Source organism: Triturus cristatus, chromosome 10, assembly GCF_964204655.1.
Source record: "Triturus cristatus chromosome 10, aTriCri1.1, whole genome shotgun sequence".
Lineage (NCBI taxonomy): Eukaryota > Metazoa > Chordata > Amphibia > Caudata > Salamandridae > Triturus > Triturus cristatus.
The window spans coordinates 1,247,087,399-1,247,107,438 of record NC_140593.1 but is presented as its reverse complement, the minus strand read 5'-3'; the positions used below and the strand labels follow the sequence as shown (position 1 = coordinate 1,247,107,438).

Here is a 20,040-nt window from a genome sequence, read left to right as displayed (position 1 = left end):
AGAAAAACAACTTGTAATTATCTGAGCTCAATACTAGATGGCACACTAATGCACAGAATGTGTACCTACAGCACACATGCCTTGAACAGAGTCTAAACTACTGCTGGCTATTGTTTAGTGGCCATTACCATATATGAATACACACGCGGATATACACATGTAATAACGATACACACATTTCTAGATGTATAGGCAAGCACATCTGTGCAAGCAACACGGAAGAAAAACTACAAAGTACACGTGCAGCATATTTAGTACGTAACTGCATACACATGCTCGTGGTACAGAGATCTTGCTGTGAAGCACACACCGCAATGGAACAGTTACATTAGATAGGCGCATGTCTTACGACCCTGCATCCTTCCACACTACACAACAAACATATATCCCTTCACTTCTGGTCTTCACAGGCAGGCTTTCAGCAGGGCTTTAGTGTACGTGACCATACAAGCGTCACTACTGGTCTTCACAGGCACGCTTTCAGCAGGGCTTTAGTGTACACGACTGTACAGGCGTCACTTCTGCTCTTCAGACTGCAGTGGTTGCCAGATGTCAAGCCTGCCTAATGTGGATTCCATCTCATGCTGCTCTATGGTGTCTCCAGTTCGTTTCTCCCTTCGTCACCTCTATCACCTACCTTGCCCTTTCCCACTTTCCACTCCCTTTTCTACATTTCTATCTCTTGCGCTGGTCAAATTCGGATGATAAGCCTACGAAGTGAGTGCCAGTAAGCAACATCTGCACAAATTAAGCACTTGCCCCAGAAGTGACTCTTGAAACCAGGTCATCGAGCACCCTTGCTGCAGGACTGCCCTGAAGGGTGGATATTCCAAATATAGCGCCGGCTCACGGGCATCTCAGCAGATCATGCTCTTAAGACGCGACTGATTTTACAGTCCTCTGTGGATCATATTCAGCTGCCTAGCACCGAAGCATCTAGAGCTTTGCTAACACATACGCCACACCTTTTGTTCAGGGAACTAGCAAGGTTTGCTAGTAGTACCTCTATGCCCACGAAATGTGCCATCGGATCTCCAAGAGCTGAGTCGGGATGAGAGGCTTGCCAAGGCTTACTGATCCTGCGGTACTCATCTTTCACATCTTCAAAAAGAGCTGTGCCAACCTGGAAGGGCCTTGTTGGCACAATCCTTCGACTTCTTGGTAACCTTACAAGGACTCCATGTATCGGCTCTTGTAGAAGAGTCTGCTCGCCAGATTCTGCTGTCGCTGAAGAAGTTATGGAGACTAGGACACGTTCAGCTAGGAAATTCATACACTAAAAGGATGAAACCCAATGGTTGGGCAGATGCTTTGAGGAGATGGAAGCTAAGTGTTTGCTAGGGTGCCTGCCGAGTCACCAGATGCTCAGTCAGACCCTACTACTCTCAGCTCAGATGCTCTGAATGCCTACGCACTGCCAGGCCAGTGTAGTTCACTTTACACTGCACTCACGGCCGAGCTAACCCTATGCAGCTGCCGGGGAATGTGCTTAGAAGTCCACACCCAGATGGCATGTTGTCACCATGTAAAGGAGGCTTTGAAGTTTCAGAAGCAAATGAGAACTTTCACCTGCTTTGAGAGGCTTTCGTCACACAGTCAAACAACTTTTTCAAATATATGAAATACATTATGGGTGGTGCCAGGTGCTGGTGAATGTTCCACAGCCCTGTGTCTACGTGATGGGCTCCCTAGACACAGAGGAGAAAAAAAAACACAGCAGTTTATGACTCTTTGAACAACACACAAAAGATGCTGAGCATACCAAGAGCACAGTCTCGCAACTGCCACTCACCTGCGAACAAAGTGCATTTGACTACCACAGAACACGTCCAGGATCAGCCGCTCATAAGCGTCCGGCAACTTCACATCCTGGTGAGAGAGAACAAGCCGTATGAGTGAGTAACAGGAGAGGTGGAAAGAGGATACAGCGCGGCGGAAGCCGACCGGATACAGCGCAGCGGCAGCCGACCGGATACAGCGCGGCGGCAGCCACTTTGTAGTTATAGTTAGGATTCCCGGAGATAGGAATTCCTCAGATGTTTGCTCGCTAATAACTCTGCCGTTTGACCAATCTCCAAAAAGGTTGCAGAGCTATTCCTTTATCTACACTGGCGATATATGCTAAATTTCCTATTGATTCGTTAAGAGGGACAAAGCAGAAAGTAGGTTCCAAAACGTGTTTTTGAACCAACACATTTTCCACAGACATTTTAGACAAGTGTAGCGACATAACGACCAAAAACATTTTCATCAAATTTGGCAAAAATATAGATAATGGTGCGAAAAGGATCCTATTTGGGATTTCATGAAAACTTCTAGCTGTTTTGGATACCAGGGACTCCAGCAGTCCCAGACCCCACAACCCCAGGTGTCCCAGACCCCACAACCCCAGGTGTCCCAGACCCCACAACCCCAGGTGTCCCAGACCCCACAACCCCAGGTGTCCCAGACCCCACAACCCCAGGTGTCCCAGACCCCACAACCCCAGGTGTCCCAGACCCCAGCAGTCCCCAGACACTTCAGACCCCAGCAGTCCCCAGACACTTCAGACCCCAGCAGTCGACAGACACTTCAGACCCCAGCAGTCCCCAGACACTTCAGACCCCAGCAGTCGACAGACACTTCAGACCCCAGCAGTCCCCAGACACTTCAGACCCCACAAGTTCCCATATACTACAGACTGCTGTAGTCCTAGATTTAACAGACCTCAGCAGTCCCACACACTACAGACCTCAGGAGCCCCACATACTACAGGCCCCAGCAGTCCCATATGCTAGAGACCCCCCACAATCCCAGGTGCAAATTCTGCTTACCTTGTACCGGTTTCCATAGGTGAGGTCCAGCTCAGACTCTTCAGGGTTGAAGAACATTCCGGGTTTCTTGGTCATCATTTTGGCATAGACGGCTTCGTTGGGCTGAACGCGGATCACCAACTCATTGCGCTTGCACTGCCGATTGAAGATATCGCCAGGGACATCGCGGAACTGAAGCCGCACTTCAGCCTTACGCTCATTGAGGGCTTTACCGCAGCGGAGGATGAAGGGTACACCTGGGATTGAGAAGTTTCAGAAGTAAGGTCAGATCACGCATAAGGCTTCCTTATCAGTCCCACACACTACACACCCCGGCACTCCCACACACACTACACACCCCAGCAGTCCCAGACACTTCAGACCCCAGCAGTCCCAGATACCAACAGACCCCAGCAGTCCCAGGTACCAACAGACCCCAGCAGTCCCAGGTACCAACAGACCCCAGCAGTCCCAGGTACCAACAGACCCCAGCAGTCCCAGGTACCAACAGACCCCAGCAGTCCCAGGTACCAACAGACCCCAGCAGTCCCAGGTACCAACAGACCCCAGCAGTCCCAGGTACCAACAGACCCCAGCAGTCCCAGGTACCAACAGACCCCAGCAGTCCCAGGTACCAACAGACCCCAACAGTCCCAGGTACCAACAGACCCCAACAGTCCCAGGTACCAACAGACCCCAGCAGTCCCAGATACCAACAGACCCCAGCAGTCCCACACACTACAGACCCCAGCAGTCCGACACCAACAGACCCCAGCAGTCCACCACACACACTGCAGCAGCACCACACCACACACACTGCAGCAGCACCACACACTGCAGCAGCACCACACACACTGCAGCAGCACCACACACACTGCAGCAGTACCACACACACACTGCAGCAGTACCACACACACACACACTGCAGCAGTACCACACACACACACTGCAGCAGTACCACACACACACACTGCAGCAGTACCACACACACACACTGCAGCAGTACCACACACACTGCAGCAGTACCACACACACACTGCAGCAGTACCACACACACACTGCAGCAGTACCACACACACACACACTGCAGCAGTACCACACACACACTGCAGCAGTACCACACACACACTGCAGCACTACCACACACACACTGCAGCAGTACCACACACACACACTGCAGCAGTACCACACACACACACTGCAGCAGTACCACACACACACTGCAGCCCCCAGCAGTACCACACACTGCAGACCCCAGCAGTACCACACACAATGCAGACCCCAGCAGTACCACACACAATGCAGACCCCAGCAGTACCACACACAATGCAGACCCCAGCAGTACCACACACAATGCAGACCCCAGCAGTACCACACACACTGCAGACCCCAGCAGTACCACACACTGCAGACCCCAGCAGTACCACACACTGCAGACCCCAGCAGTACCACACACTGCAGACCCCAGCAGTGAGGAAAATAAAATATCATGAGGCCTATGTGTCCCCGTGTGTTCCCCCACACTCATGTGCACATACATGTCACCTATGTATTTCCCCTCCATGGCCTGTCTATCATGATGCTTATGCTATAACGTGGTTTGCCATAATCCAGTCTCCCATGAGAGAAACGACAAATCTGCTCTGAGGCCTACACGTTTTGCATCATGTTTTCCAGCATTTCCATTATTGTGGCCCAGCCAGAGCCGAAAAGAGGCTTCAGGCCTCAGAACGCTCTGAAAGCCGTAGCTGTAGCTGCGTATCCTTGGCCTTGCACACTTGGGCCTCAGCCAAAGGGGCCCTGTCCGAGACAGTATTGAGCACGGTTATCTGCTTACTCCTACCGAAACCACATTCCTGCCTGGAGAAGGAGGGATAAACATGACCCATCTGCAAAGGAGAAAGCCCAGCCTTTCTGTCTCTTTTTGTGTGATTACAAAGCTCACGTCAGTGAAAAGCCCATAGCCCCCGTGCAAGACTTCAGCAGTGTTGGACAGGCCTCACAAACGGCTTGCTCCCTCCCCGCTCGACGGGGCCCGAACCCCGGCCCACCTGGCATATCCCCGCAACAAGCACCTGTACTCCGTCTCCCGACGGACCCTCTGCCCTCGGACCCCTACTCATCACGGGGTCCAGCCCCACCGGCTTTCCCGGCCGGGTCAAGCCGCCATCTTGGGCCCTGCACCACGCGGCCGCATGGCCTCCCCTCGACCCTAACCCCGGGCCTGGCCGGCCCCGACATCCCGGCACCACCATCCACCCAGGAGGTGAGCGGACCACTTGGCAGGTCAATGGGAGAACAAAGTGTCAAGGGCTCTCCCCCGCCAGGTGCCGATCGCCCCCAGCTCCCCCAGGCACTGGCTCCACCCCCTGCTGGGTGTCTGGACACCTTCATCCCGGACCCTCCGACCTCCAAGTGCGAGGGTCCGGACATCAAAGGGCACCAGCCCTATAACTGGGGCAGCTCCGGAGCAGGAAGGCAGTTGTATCCTGGAGTCGAGAGACACCGAGTGAACTCAACCCTGACGGTCTACTGGCGCTGCCGTAGCCCGCTCTTGTGAACCATCGTCCTGCCTGCTGGCGCTGCCGCGGCCTTCTGCAACCTTCACCTTCCTGGGACCTGCTGGCGCTGCCGCGGCCCGTTGTAACGACCATCCTCACCGGGACCTGCTGGCGCTGCCGCGGCCTTCTGCAACAGTCATCTTCCTGGGACCTGCTGGCGCTGCCGCGGCCCGTTGTAACGACCATCCTCACCGGGACCTGCTGGCGCTGCCGCGGACCGTATATCTTCCGGGGACCTGCTGGCGCTGCCGCGGCCCGTTGTATCGCCCATCCACACCGGGACCTGCTGGCGCTGCCGCGGCCCATACCACCTAATCACCCAGCTCGAGGATTGTGAGCTCATCATCATCTCATCCGAACTACCTGATTGGTAAATAGACTGTCCCGCTACCCCCTTCCCTACCTTACGAGACTCTAATCGAGGGGACCCCTGAGTCCAGACCTCCTTGTACCATTTAACCGTACCTTAAATAAGTGCTTATAAAGAACACTGAACCTTATCCGTGTGTGATATGTCTGTGGGGGGGGAAGTTACTGGTCTGTACGATCGCTGGAGACGGCTCTCCCCGGAGACCTCTCCTCCTGACCCCGGCCGACCCTCCCGGTCCATCTACCTTTTCTAACAAGCAGTAAACGAAGAAATAAATGCCACATTGGCCCTTGGTGATGGGCAAACTATATCACGAATCAGTCCCTGCTACAGACTTTAGATATCAGATAATACGAGATGTGCTGGTCGCCCTGACACTGAAGACCTCATTTTCAGACTCCAGACTCCCCGGTTGCATAGCAACCCTTTCACACGTCAGTTACACGTCATGCTCGAGTTGAGCACAAGTAAGGCAAAGTTCCAGTAAAGTTCCAGCTGATCACACAACCCCCTCTAGGCATCCACCCACCTATGACACTTACCTATTATCATCGAGTGGACGCCCACCTTCACGCCTACTTACACACCCACATGCTCTTATCTCATTCTCTCTTGCTCCGCCTGAAGCGCTCTTGCTTACGTATATTATTACAAACATATATATACACTGTACTCTGTGAATAAAGTTTGAGAATACCTTTTTGAGAACCCTGGTCCTGATCCCTTGTGGTGATGGAACTATTCTCCCTATAACTCGAGTTATTTGAATAAAGCCCTTTTGAACCTGATACCACGGACTCAGCCTCTTGCTTCATGCATAATTATATTGATCTAGAAATTCTGAAATTCGTATTAATTTATTTACGACAGCAGTACCACACACAGCAGACCCCAGCAGTACCACACACAGCAGACCCCAGCAGTCCGTCCCACACACAGCAGACCCCAGCAGTCCGTCCCACACACAGCAGACCCCAGCAGTCCGTCCCACACACTGCAGACCCCAGCAGTCCGTCCCACACACTGCAGACCCCAGCAGTCCGTCCCACACACTGCAGACCCCAGCAGTCCGTCCCAGATACCAACAGACCCCAGCAGTCCCAGATACCAACAGACCCCAGCAGTCCCAGATACCAACAGACCCCAGCAGTCCCAGATACCAACAGACCCCAGCAGTCCCAGATACCAACAGACCCCAGCAGTCCCAGATACCAACAGACCCCAGCAGTCCCAGATACCAACAGACCCCAGCAGTCCCAGATACCAACAGACCCCAGCAGTCCCAGATACCAACAGACCCCAGCAGTCCCACACACACGGCAGACCCCAGCAGTCCTACACACGGCAGACCCCAGCAGTACCACACACACACGGCAGACCCCAGCAGTACCACACACACACGGCAGACCCCAGCAGTACCACACACACACGGCAGACCCCAGCAGTACCACACACACACGGCAGACCCCAGCAGTACCACACACACACACGGCAGACCCCAGCAGTACCACACACACACACGGCAGACCCCAGCAGTACCACACACACACACGGCAGACCCCAGCAGTACCACACACACGGCAGACCCCAGCAGTACCACACACACGGCAGACCCCAGCAGTACCACACACACGGCAGACCCCTAGTCTAGGACACCCCCCCGCGCCGCACGGCCACCAGCTGCTGCGTGCGCCTGCCTGCCTCTGAGCTCCGGCTGCCGCCGCGTGACCACGCCCCCTGCCATCGAGCGACGTGGTCTGTGCTCGCTTCCTGAATTGTACCGCTGTTTTGTGTAATTGTATCTTGCTGTATATTGTTATTTTGTCCCCCCCTGTTGCCTTTTTGCCGGATTGGTTCCTTGTCTGCCCCTGTCTCATCCCTCCCCGCTTCCCGCCACCGCCGCTAACCCCGCCCCTTTCTTTATTCTATACCCTCCCCGCTCCCGCCTCCCAGCTGCTCCGCCCCCCCTCGCACTTCCCCATATATGGCGACCGTGCGAACGCGCAGCGGGCGCGCCGATTGTGCGCCGAAGGCGCGCCAAAGGTAAGCCCGTCTGCGCCCGTCCGCGCCTGGACCGCGCCCAGGGCTAGGACCCCTGGCCCTCGAGGACCCCGGCCCACCCGCCTGACGTACACCGCCGCCACCCTCAACACCGGCCGATTCCCAGGATGCCACCAAGCAACCCCGAGACGCACCCACGGACCCTTCAGCTGCCTCACCTGCAAGTTCACCTGCATCCGGACCTGCCCCACACCAGCGCCCGCCAAGCCGAACACCAGCAGCAACCACCTCAAGTGCATCCTGCTCAACACCCGCTCCATCCACAGACACACCATCGAACTCTGGAACCTCCTCGACACCACAGCCCCTGACGTTGCCTTCCTCACGGAGACCTGGATGAACGCCTCTTCAGCGCCCGACATCGCCATCGCCATCCCAGAGGGATACAAGATCACCCGGAGGGACCGCACCGCCAACCAGATGGGAGGAGGCATCGCCGTCATCCACAGGAACACCATCCGCATCACGACCAGCACCGACGACACCTTAACGTCCGCCGAACACTTGCCCTTCCAGATACACACCGACCCGAAGACCACCCTCAGAGGCACCCTGATCTACTGACCCCCGGGACCACGCACACAATTCAGCGAGGACATCGCAGACTTCATCAACCCGCACGCTCTCCCCTCCGCTGACTACATCCTCCTGGGGGACCTCAACTTCCACCTGGAGAACAACAACAACCGCAACACCACCACCCTGCTCGACAACCTCGGACTCAAGCAACTGGTGTCCACCCCCACCCACCTCGCCGGACACACACTCGACGCCATCTTCTCATCCAGCAAAGACATCGCCTTCAGCCACGCCACAGGACTCCACTGGACGGACCACAGCTGCGTCCACTTCACCTTCAAAAGAACGACGATCCACCACCACCAACGACAGGTTGCTCGTAGAAGCTGGAACAAGATCACAGCCGACCAGCTCGCCGCTTCCCTGAGCCAGCACCCGCCTACCAGCTCAGCGAACCCCAGCCAGGCCGCCGACAACCTCACGAAGTGGATCAGCAACTGCGCGGACGAACTCGCCCCTCTGAGGACCCCGCCCAGCAGACCCGCCAGCAAGAAAGCCCCATGGTTCACCGACGAACTCAAGAGCTCCAAGAAGATCTGCCGAGCCCTCGAGAAAGTCTGGAGAAGGGAACCAACACCAGACAACATGACCACCCTCAAGATTGCCACCCGGAAGCACCACCAACTGATCCGCGCCGCCAAGAAAACTGCATTCAAGGACCGGCTGGACAACAACGCACACAACTGCAAGGAACTCTTCAACATCGTGAAAGAGCTCTCCAACCCCAACGCCGGAAACAACGACATCACCCCATCGCAAGACCTCTGCAACTCCCTCGCCTCCTACTTCCACAACAAGATCGCGGACATACACAACAGCTTCAGCTGTCAACCGACGCACGCCACGACCACAGCAACGCCGCCCACCACCACCCTCCGCGCCTGGACTCCGATCAGCACCGAAGACACCGTCCAAATGATGAACTCCGTCCACTCCGGATCTCCGACCGACCCCTGCCCTCACCACGTTTTCAACAAGGCCGACGCTGTCATCGCACCCCACCTGCGGGACATTATCAACACCTCCTTCGACACCGCCACCTTCCCTGAGAGCTGGAAGCACGCCGAACTCAGCGCTCTACTCAAGAAACCTACAGCGGACCCCACCGATCAAGAACTACCGCCCCATCTCGCTCCTCCCGTTTCCAGCCAAAGTCATCGAGAAGACCGTCAAACAGCTGGCCGCCTTCCTCGAGACGAATGGGTCCCTCAACCCCTCAGTCTGGCTTCCGAGCCAACCACAGCACAGAGACCGCCCTCATCGCCGCCACCGACGACATCCGAGACCTGATGGACAACGGAGAAACAGCGGCCCTCATCCTCCTAGACCTCTCCGCGGCTTTCGACACGGTCTGCCACCGCACCCTAGTGCAGCGCCTCAGCAACATCGGAATCCAGGAGAAGGCACTGGATTGGATCGTCTCCTTCCTCGACGGAAGAACACAGAGAGTCCGCCTACCACCGTACAAGTCAGAGGCCACCGAAGTCATCTGCGGCGTCCCTCAAGGATCCTCGCTGAGCCCCACCCTCTTCAACGTCTACATGAGCCCCCTCGCGGCCATCGCACGCCAACACAACCTCAGCATAATCTCCTACGCCGACAACACCCAGCTGATCCTCTCCCTGACCAACGACCCCGCCGCCGCCAGAGCCAACCTGCACAATGGGATGAAAGATGTAGCCGAGTGGATGACGACCAGCCGCCTGAAACTGAACTCAGACAAGACGGAGGTCCTCATCCTGGGCTCCTCGCTCTCCGCATGGGACGACTCCTGGTGGCCCCCTACCCTGGGCACCGCACCCAAATCGACGGACCACGCACGCAACCTGGGCTTCATCCTGGACTCCTCCCTCTCCATGACCAGACAAGTCAACGCCGTCTCCTCGTCGTGCTTCAACATCCTGCGCATGCTACGGAAGATCTTCTGGTGGATCCCCACGGAGACCAGGAAGACGGTCACCCAGGCCCTCGTCACCAGCCGACTGGACTACGGCAACGCCCTCTACGCCGGAACCACCGCCAAGCTCCAGCAGAGACTCCAGCGGATCCAGAACGCCTCAGCCAGACTCATCCTCGACATCCCACGTAACAGCCACATCTCCGGACATCTGAGAGACCTGCATTGGCTCCCCGTCAACAAAAGAATCACCTTCCGTCTCCTCACCCACGCACACAAAGCCCTTCACGATCAAGGCCCGAGCTACCTCAACAACCGAGTCAACTTCTACGCTCCCAAACGCCACCTCCGATCAGCCAGCCACGCCCTCGCCGCCGTCCCCCGCATCCGAAGAGCGACAACAGGAGGAAGGTCCTTCTCCTACCTGGCCGCCAAGACCTGGAACTCCCTCCCGACCGACCTGCGCTTGACCCAAGACCACCTCTCCTTCAGGAAGAAGCTCAAGACCTGGCTGTTCGAGCAGTAACGGCACCCCACCCCCCAAAGCGCCTTGAGACCCTATGGGTAAGTAGTGCGCTCTATAAATGTCTTTGATTGACCCCAGCAGTACCACACACACGGCAAACCCTAGCAGTACCACACACACAGCAGACCCCAGTAGTCCCATCAAAGTGGACTTGTGAACTCTTTGACAACTCTGATAACTTAAGATAGCCCAGAAATAAAACCTGGGACCCCTCTTTGAGGGGCAGAGCAAACCACATCAACGAATCCGCACTTCAAGTTGTCACCCATCAGTGAATTAATGGAATGTATCGAGACCTACAGCTACCCAAGAAATGGGCCTCCTGGTGCTAAGTGCATGACAGCGGGTCAGAAAAACAGAAGGGCAACCTCAGGGGTGTTAGTGTGTAAAAAACTGAGTCCTCAGTTTCTTTCATAAGATGGACTCAGGAGGAGCTTCACGAAGAAAGCGAACATCAGAGAATCTGGGTGGTTGAATAAGAAGAGTGTTGGACGAACTTAGAAGATGGCCAGCGGTTGAGTGAGAAGAGCATTGGACGATCTGAGGAGATGACCAGCAGTTATGTGAGAAGAGCGTTGGACGATCCGAGATGGCTAGCGGTTGAGTGAGAAGAGCGCTAGATCTGAGAAGATGGCCGGCGGTTATGTGAGAAGAGGGTTGGACAACCTGAGAAGATGGCCAGCGATTGAGTGAGAAGGGCATTGGACAATCTAAGAAGATGGACAACGGTTGAGTGAGAAGAGCACTGTACGATCTGAGAAGATGGCCAGCGTTTGAGTGAGAAGAGCGTTGGAAGATCTAAGAAGATGGGCAGCATGTAAAGTGACAAGCATGGCAGGTCGGCGACAGCATTAAAACTGATTATATCAAGTACAGGGACCAGCGTAGCTTCCAAAGTTGCGAGGACGTGGACATGTGCGAGGAAGGTTAAGGACGAGTCTGGCAGCTGTATTCTGAACCACCTCCGGCTCGTGAGTTAAGCACTTGAGCAGACCAGTGTACAGGGCGCTGACGCCATCGAGCCAGTGCTGGGGTGTAAAGGATGCTTTGCTTACTCCTGCCATCTAGTGTTGGGTCTGGATGTTTGCAAGTTGTTTTTCTTCGAAGAAGTCTTTCCTAGTCACAAGGTAAGGTGACTCCTCCTTTCGGCGATAGCATGCATTGTTTTTTTGTAAAACTTTTTTTTTTTTTATAGAGGACAGTGTTACAACAATTGACACATCACAATTATTCAAATGATTTTACATTTCTCGGCTTGGGTAGTGTGGTTATTCACAATTTATTGATATTTTCTTGAGTTAATCAGTTCAGTGCCTGCAAACCTTGTGCAAAGGGTGGGGGGGGGGAGCAAAGGTGGGGCACAGATGTTTCCTCTATATTCGCTCCATTTGCCCCATATTTGTGTCCACTTTCTTGGGCACCCACTGGCTACATACACCGTTTTTTTCCTCATCATGCACCAATCCATTAACTCCATTGTTAGAGTATTCCCACAAGAGGGTGAGAATGGAGTAAATGAGTAGTACAGAGATGTCCATGCGTATGTAATGTAACTAGTGCAAACCTGCAACAGCTACATGTGCGGGGGGAGGGTGCATGTGAATCTACAGCTCTACATGCCAAAAACAGATGCTTACTGGGTAAGTAGCATAATCCGTTCAAGGCATGTGTGCTGTAAATAAAAATGCTTTGTATCGACCATATAGCAGTATTCTTCCAAAGCGGTGGCTAACCAGTAGATGTTGCAGCTGTTTGAAAAAGTGTTTTTAGCACTGCTTGCCCTACATTGGCTGGATTGACGTGCTAACAAATCCACAAAGTAATGTTTGGTAAATGTGTGTGGTGTGGACCAGGTTGCTGCATTCAATTGTCAGCTATAGGAATGTTACCTAAAAAGGCCGGACGCTCCTATATTACGAGTGGAATGAGGTCCAAGAGGTATAGATAAAGCTAGTTTAGCTTTAGTGTAGCACGTTTTAATGCACTTAACAATCCATCTTGCAATACTAGATTTAGAAATGGAATGGCCTTTGTGAGGTGGTGCAAATGCAACAAACAATTGTTTTGTTTTGCGAAAATCCTTACTTTCAATGAAGTACAATAGCGCTCTTCTGGCATCAAGAGTATGAAGAGCTCGTTCTGCTACCGAATCAGGTTGAGGAAAGAACACAGGCAACTCAACTGATTGGTTGATATGGAAAGCAGAAACCACTCTGGGAAGGAATTTTGGGTTGGTGCCGAGAACTATCCTGTCTCTATGAAGTTGGAAGAAGAGTTCTTCTAAGGTTAAAAGCTTGTAGCTCACCAACTCTCCTCAATGAAGTGATCGCAATGAGGAAGGCAACTTTCCATGAAAGAAACTGTAGCGGACAGTTATGTAATGGCTCAAAAGATCGACCCATGAGCTGCATAAGCACAATGCTCAGATTCTAAACTGGTGCTGGAGGTACCCTGGGTGGTATCACTCTTTTAAGGCGCTCCATAACGGTTTTAATTATTGGAACCTTGAACAAAGATAGATGTTGTCTGTTGAGCAAATATGCGGCTACTGCTGCAAGATGCAATCGAATGGAAGTGTAGGCTAGACCAGCATGCTGTAAAAGCAGAAGGTAATAAATGATATTTTGAGTATTCATTTATCTTATTTATAAAGTTAATTTATCCAAACTCTGACTTCAGGAGCCAAATCACTAGAATTAGCTCCTTGGGATTTGGGTGCCTGACTTCACCACGGTTCTGCGTGAGAAGGCTGGAACTGAGATGTAGCTTTTGATGTGGAACCACTGATAGTTCCAAAAGTGTTGTGAACCATGTTTGAAGGGCCCAAGTGGGAGCCACGAGATCAGTGTGAGGGATGTTTGCCTGAGCTTCCGAACCAGAAATGGAAGGAGTGGGAGATGCTGAAAAGCGTAGTCAAATATATCTGACCAATTCATCCATAGGGCATTGCCTCTGGAGAGAGGGTGTGGGAACCTGGAGGCAAGGTTTGGACATGGAGTTCTCCAATGTGGCGAATAAATCTATTTGTGGGAATCCCCATTCTCAAAAGTATGGAAGGAGAACCTGGGGATGAAGTTCTCACTCGTGTATTTGCTGTCTTTGTCTGTTGAGGAGATCGGCAATCTGATTGTCCACTCCTGGGAGGTTGTCTGCCAGAAGATGGACTCTAATGAATTGCCCTACGACAAATGTTCTGAGAGAGGCGTGACAGTTGCAGAGGACGACCCCCCCTGTTTTTGTATATAGTACATTGCTGTCATGTTGTCAGTGCGGACTAGGACAACTTTCCATATGAAGTGAGACTGAAAAGCTTTCAGTGCTAGATATACAGCTAAAAGCTAGCGGAGAGGAGTTGGCCTGATGGCTAGGGTGGTCGACCTCAAATCTGGGAAACTGGGTTATAGTCTTGGCAAGGATGCGCAACATCCTGGGATTCTGGGCAAATCACTTAATCTCCCCGTGCCTAACAAAAATGAATGTTTCCTCATTCGGGTCACGGTTGCGCTATATAAAGCTCTGTAGAAAAAAAAAAAAGCTCTAGATAGTGGATATGCAGACCTTTGTACTTGTTGTCAGAGACCTTGAATTGTCAAATTGAGGTGGGCACCCCAACCTGTGAGGGAAGCGTTGGCGGTTAGCAAAATGATGGCCCGTTATCCACCCTATTCCACAGATCGTGCTAAGTTGTGTGTGTTTCACCACTGCAGAGAGCGATGGGTGCGGCTGTTTACCAACACTAGATCTGTTAATTGACCCCGAGATTGATTCCACTGACATGCTAAACGCTCTTAGAGGACGCATGTTTAACCTAGTAGGAGGCACTATTGCAATGCACGAGGCCATAATTCCCAACAGTTGCATAAACGTCCTGACTGCGCAGAATTGATTGGCCTCAAACTGTATTAGCAGAGATTGAATATTCTGAATTCTGGCTGCATTGGGAGTGGCTAGAGCTGTGCAAGTGTTTAGAGTCGCTCCCAGATAGGACTGCATTTGTGAAGGCTGAAGGTGATACTTTTGAGCATGGACTGTGAAACCCAATTGGTGGAGAAGGTCTAATGTAGTCCAAGTGTGATGTGGACCCTTTGGTGTGTGCTGGCTTTGATGAGCCAGTTGTCTGGATTTGGGAATACATAAATCTGTTGTCTTCCGAGTTGTGCAGCCACTACTGCCAGACATTTTGTGAATACTCTGGGAGCAGCAGTTACTCCGAAAGGGAGTACTTTGAACGGATAGTGTTTTCTGCCATCACAAATCTGAGGTATTTGCGATGAGCTGGGTGGACCGGAATATGAAAGTAGGCGTCTTAAGTCTAGTGTGGACATAAAATCGCCTTGCTGTAGCAGTGGAAAGACCTGGTGAAGCCTGAACATGTAGAAATGTTCAGTAAGTATGTACAGATTCAATGTCCTTAGATCCAAAATTGGCCTTAAGGAGCCGTCCTTCTTGGGGATTAGAAAGTACAGAGAGTACACCCCTGAACATTGGTACTGTAATGGAACTGGTTCTATAGTTCCTTTTGTTAAGAGCGTGTACCCCTTGTTTGAGGAGCTGCAGGTGCTTTGACGAGAGTTTGCAACTGCGAGTTGGAATGATGGGAGGATTGCTGCTGAGCTCCAGGCAATATTGCAAAATTGTGACCTGGAGAAGGGTGGGAAAACCCTCTCCCAAGTCGGGAGGGTGGAGAGGTTCTTCCACTGGCTGGAAGAGGTGCTGGAGGAATACCTCCTCCCTATTTAATATCCCCAGTAACTCCACGAATAAAGGGATAGCTTGGAGCTAAAGGAGGATCTTTAAGCCCCTGGTCTACTTCTCCTAAGAGCTCCCTGAAATATGGTTGGGCCCACCAAGACCTTTAGGAGTCAGGGTGACCCGATGATGAAGCGTGAAACTACTAGAGTGTGAGGGTTATAACACAGAAAGGAATCTTTCTCTTCTCCGACCCTAAACGGACGGTGTACCACCTGGAGAGTAGTGCCCCATGTATCACATGCATACATGGCGGGACACTTTGTTTGGCTAGCTCTAGGCAATAACCATGTTGGCTAATATCGAACACCCATTTGTCTGATAAAATGAATTGCTAAATGGGGAGAAATTGTTGAAGCCTTTCCCCGACAGGTGTTCGATGATCAGGGGAAGCGTAGGCAAGTCACTGCTTATTGGGGGAAAGAAGGGTTACGCGTTGGCGTGCCCTTATCCCAACCTTTAAAATGGTTTCTTCTGTCCCCTCCTCTAAAGAAACCTCTACCGGAAGAGGGTTGCGTGTTGGACTTGTACGAGGAAGTGTTAGGGTCCGAGGATGTACTTTTAGACCCTGCTCTACAGAATGAGCGACGAAAGGAGCCTCTCTCTGCTTGAAGGAGTCTGAAGTGCTCTCCTGGATATCGCCACATCGGTGGCTTTTTTCATCTTTTCTAAAGCCTCATCAACCTGAGGTCCGACAAGATATTTGTCAAAAGGAGTGCTTAAAATAGATTGTTGGACTTCTGGTTTAAAGCCAGAAATTCTAAGCCAGGCATGTCGACGTAATGGAATACTGGGAGAATGCTGGTGTTAACTTCTCTTGCTGCAGTGTCAGCAGCATCAAGAGCGCATCTAATAGAAGAGTTAGAAATTAGCTTTAATTCTTGAACTAGCTCTTGCCCTTTTCTTGTGCTCTTCTGGGTGGTACTGAAGAAGACCTTCCATCTCATCCCAGTGTGCCCTGTCATACATAGCTAGTAGGCCCTGCGTGTTGGCAATGCCCCAGTGATTAGCGGCTTGAGCAGCCACCCTTCTACCCGATGCTTTGAAAGATTAGATTCTTTTTCTGGGGGAGGTGCTTCCCCAGTTGTCCGAGTTTGCTCTTTTATGAGAGTTGGAAACTACCAGGGAATCCAGAGGGAGTTGTCCTTTAATAAAAACTGGATCAGAGGGTGATAGTTTGTATTTATCAACTCTAGGTGTTAAAATTCATGCACGAACAGGGTCCTTATAAATGTCATCTGCACGTCTCATCACGCCGTTTAACATGGCGAGACTCTAAGCTTGAGTGAAGACCCTAGTGCCTCAAATAAAAAAATCGTCATCTAAGGCCTCCTTATGTAGTGTAACCCCAGGATATGCTGCTGCCCTGGACATTAGCTCCAGATAGGATCCGTTATCTGGAGGTGAAGGTTTCGCAGGGTATCGGTCTGGACCATTATCAATGGAGGGGGGGGATGTAGGAAGGTGGAATCTGACTATATGGTTGCCCCCACTTTTTTCCTGGTGTTTGAATGGTTTTTGACTAGTCTGGCTGTGATTTTGCTATCCAGGACCCCAGCCTATCTGCTTACTCCCTTAACTGATTGGTGTGCATATTAGATGCACTAGTGATTGGATACTGTGGTACCTTATGAGCCCCTAGTATATGGTACCTAGGGCATTGGTACTTCACAGGCCTACCAGGGCCCCTGGGAAGCATTATACCACCCCTGGGAAGCATTCTCAATCCGACACCACAGGCCTGCTACTGCAGCCTGTGTGAGGTAGTGTTAACACTCCTCACTGAGGTATAGGTTCCTATATCTCACCATACACACACACATATATATAAACCCATCAGCCACCCCTCTTGCAGGCCCCATCAATCCTGTGGGCAGGGTGCCTGGTTTACTATGTGAGGGGGTGCTTCTGCATGAGCAGGACCCCTCTGCAGCTGGCAGAGTCTATTCTCTGCTGCTGTTTGTGGATGCGGTTAAACCATATACTCTTAAGTGCATTATAACCTCGCGGTAAATGCTAACTTTGGAATGACTGCATCAAAACATGTCGTGTTTGGTGTCAAACAACTTGGAATCATACACCCACACCAGTAACTGGTGTGGGAGTATGATCCCCACCCTTCTAGAGGGGACGACATGTACCCACTGTACTAAACGGTAGAAATCTTCTAGAGCCCTGGCATCACAAAATGGATGCCACCAGCACAGACACCGGGCTGCCCTCCTGCTGCTGACCGAAACTCGCAGTGGAGGAAGCCCAACAAAGGGTATCCTGTCACAGGGAGGTGTCACCACATTCCAGACAATATTTAGTGTATTGGGGCTGGGTGGGTGCACTCCTAGAGTGCTTTGAAGTCCTGCACTGGGGGAGCAGTAGGCTCCTCTGTGCATATGCCAGCTCAAACCGGTTCAGGGGCTACCTGCCCCTGCTCTGGCGCGAAACTGAACAAAGGGAAGTGGGTGTAACCACCCACTACCCTGACCCTCCTAGAGGAGTGGTCAGAGCTAGTCCCTCCCCTATCTTCACTATAAGATACCAAGCATTGCCAATGCAATTCAGATTAGACCTGGACGACGCTCTACAAAGAAGAATCCTGGCCCTTCGACGTTCCACTATCTCTGGAAGACTGAAGAATCTCCCTTGGAGTCAAGGAGTGACTCCCCTGCTTGGCAGGCACCAGTAACTTTACTCAACGGTTGCAAACTTCACCGCTCTCGCCGGAGTCCGAAGTCCCTGCGTACCCTGAAGCGGATTTCCTGACCTCTCACCGGCCATTTTGAGTCCCCAGCAAAGCTGTGGCGTCTGGACCCCACGAGTGACTAGGGGCAGCAATACCTGGGAGCCGTGCACTGATTTAGAGTGCAAACCCTAAACAACGTTCTAAGAACTTGTGCTTTGAACCATCTGTAGTCCAAGTCCCTAGCATGTCTGGTACCGAAAGTCAGCGGCCTACCCTGTCCCGAGTGACCGTGGGCTCCTGTGGAACTTTTCCTGCAAAGGCGTCTTCGCTGTTGCTTGCCCGTTGGCTAGTAACTCACCCGAAGACTTTCTCATCAACTTCAAGGGCTCTTCTGGTTGCTCCAGGCCTGCCCTCACTTACCCTCGCTGGGTAAGTCCATCAGACCTTGCTGGTCTGCATCATCGTCAATCTTCATTCCACACGAGACTTGCAGTTGCCAAGGCTTGTTGGCTCCAATCCGGTTGCAGACAGTCATCAGCTGCAGACGTCGTGGGACCCTCCGAATCCAGCTGCTGGTCATCATCGATCTCTCCTGGACCTCGTGAGCGAAGAGACAAATCACCATCAACGACCTGAAACGACGCGACAGTTGTCATCCATCCTGCTGGCCACCGGTCACTGGCAAGTGACTTTGAACACTGTCCCCTCAATTTTCAGGTCCTCTTCAACTTCAATCCATCTTCGGATTCCAGCGGACACCTCTCCAGTTGTCACAAGCAGCAAGTCTTCAGTGATCTCCATTGAAAACAGCATCGCGACCCAACACCAAAAGATACCTATGCACCAGGCTTCCGTGGGTGAGGTAACTCGTGCACTCCGGTGCCCAAGTGTGTGTTAGCCCTCGAAATACTTACCCTGTAAGTGGCTTGCTTGTTGACTTCTCCGAAGTGCCCTAAAACTTTAAATTACAAACTGCGACTTGTGCCATTGAAACCAATAGGAAACCCGCGGCTGTGTTTAGACAATGCACGCGTCTCCCGTGGGCTGATTACTTACCTGCTAACACTGCAGAGGTGAAGCCCCAGCGATTCCAAAGGCCCTAGGCCTTTTCATTTTGCAAGTCGAGTTTATTAAACCATTTTCTTAGTATATGGTCTGGTATGCCCCTAGGGCTACAGCCATATTTGTGCTTAATTTATTGAGGAGTGTTGACATTTGAATGTGTATCTGGGTTCTAATCTCATAAAGAGATTAGTAGAGTATCTAAGAATATATATATATATATATATATATATATATATATATATATATATATATACATACATACACACACACACCTGTGTGGTGTCCTTTTCATTTGGTAATTCAAGAGATTATAAGGTAAAACAAGCTGCTTTACATTCCTCAGAGACTTAGCCTGAAGGCTGCTCTCCACAGCTACCACTAGTTTCTTTAAAAGGTTGTCTTAAACCTATCTAGCATAAGAGTCGAATTGGACTGGTGCAAGGTGGCCACTATAACTAGTGACCAGCATATGCCAGGCCAACTTCTCACAGGAGGGGGGGGGGGGGGTCAATTTTATCATCCCACGGATCTGCAGGTAAATCACTGTCATTATCACCCCCCTCTCCTGCATCAGGCTTCATGTGAGGAGATCCCGGAGGTATTATATGTAAAGGCGAAGATGGTGGAGGGGATGCCAAAGTAGAATGGATAGGACTTGTAGCAATGCGCTTCTTCTTAAGGGGCGATCTTGTATCCAGTGTACTCTGAACTGACTTTCCTCTTGGAAGGAGTTTTGGCCAATATATGACCAGTGTCTGGA

General features: G+C 51.9%; 1 protein-coding gene across 5 annotated transcripts in view; it reads right to left on the bottom strand.

The window, feature by feature from the left end:
• Positions 1–20,040, bottom strand: part of G6PD (glucose-6-phosphate dehydrogenase) — a 136,145-nt gene that overhangs the window by 17,638 nt on the left and 98,467 nt on the right. For all 5 annotated transcript variants that reach the window (XM_085629907.1, XM_085629909.1, XM_085629910.1 and 2 more), the window contains exons 10-11: positions 2,814–3,049; positions 1,793–1,869 (exon numbers count right to left, since the gene is read on the bottom strand). In XM_085629907.1, coding sequence (XP_085486033.1) covers positions 1,793–1,869; positions 2,814–3,049 — 313 coding nt within the window. The remainder of the gene's footprint in view (positions 1–1,792; positions 1,870–2,813; positions 3,050–20,040) is intronic.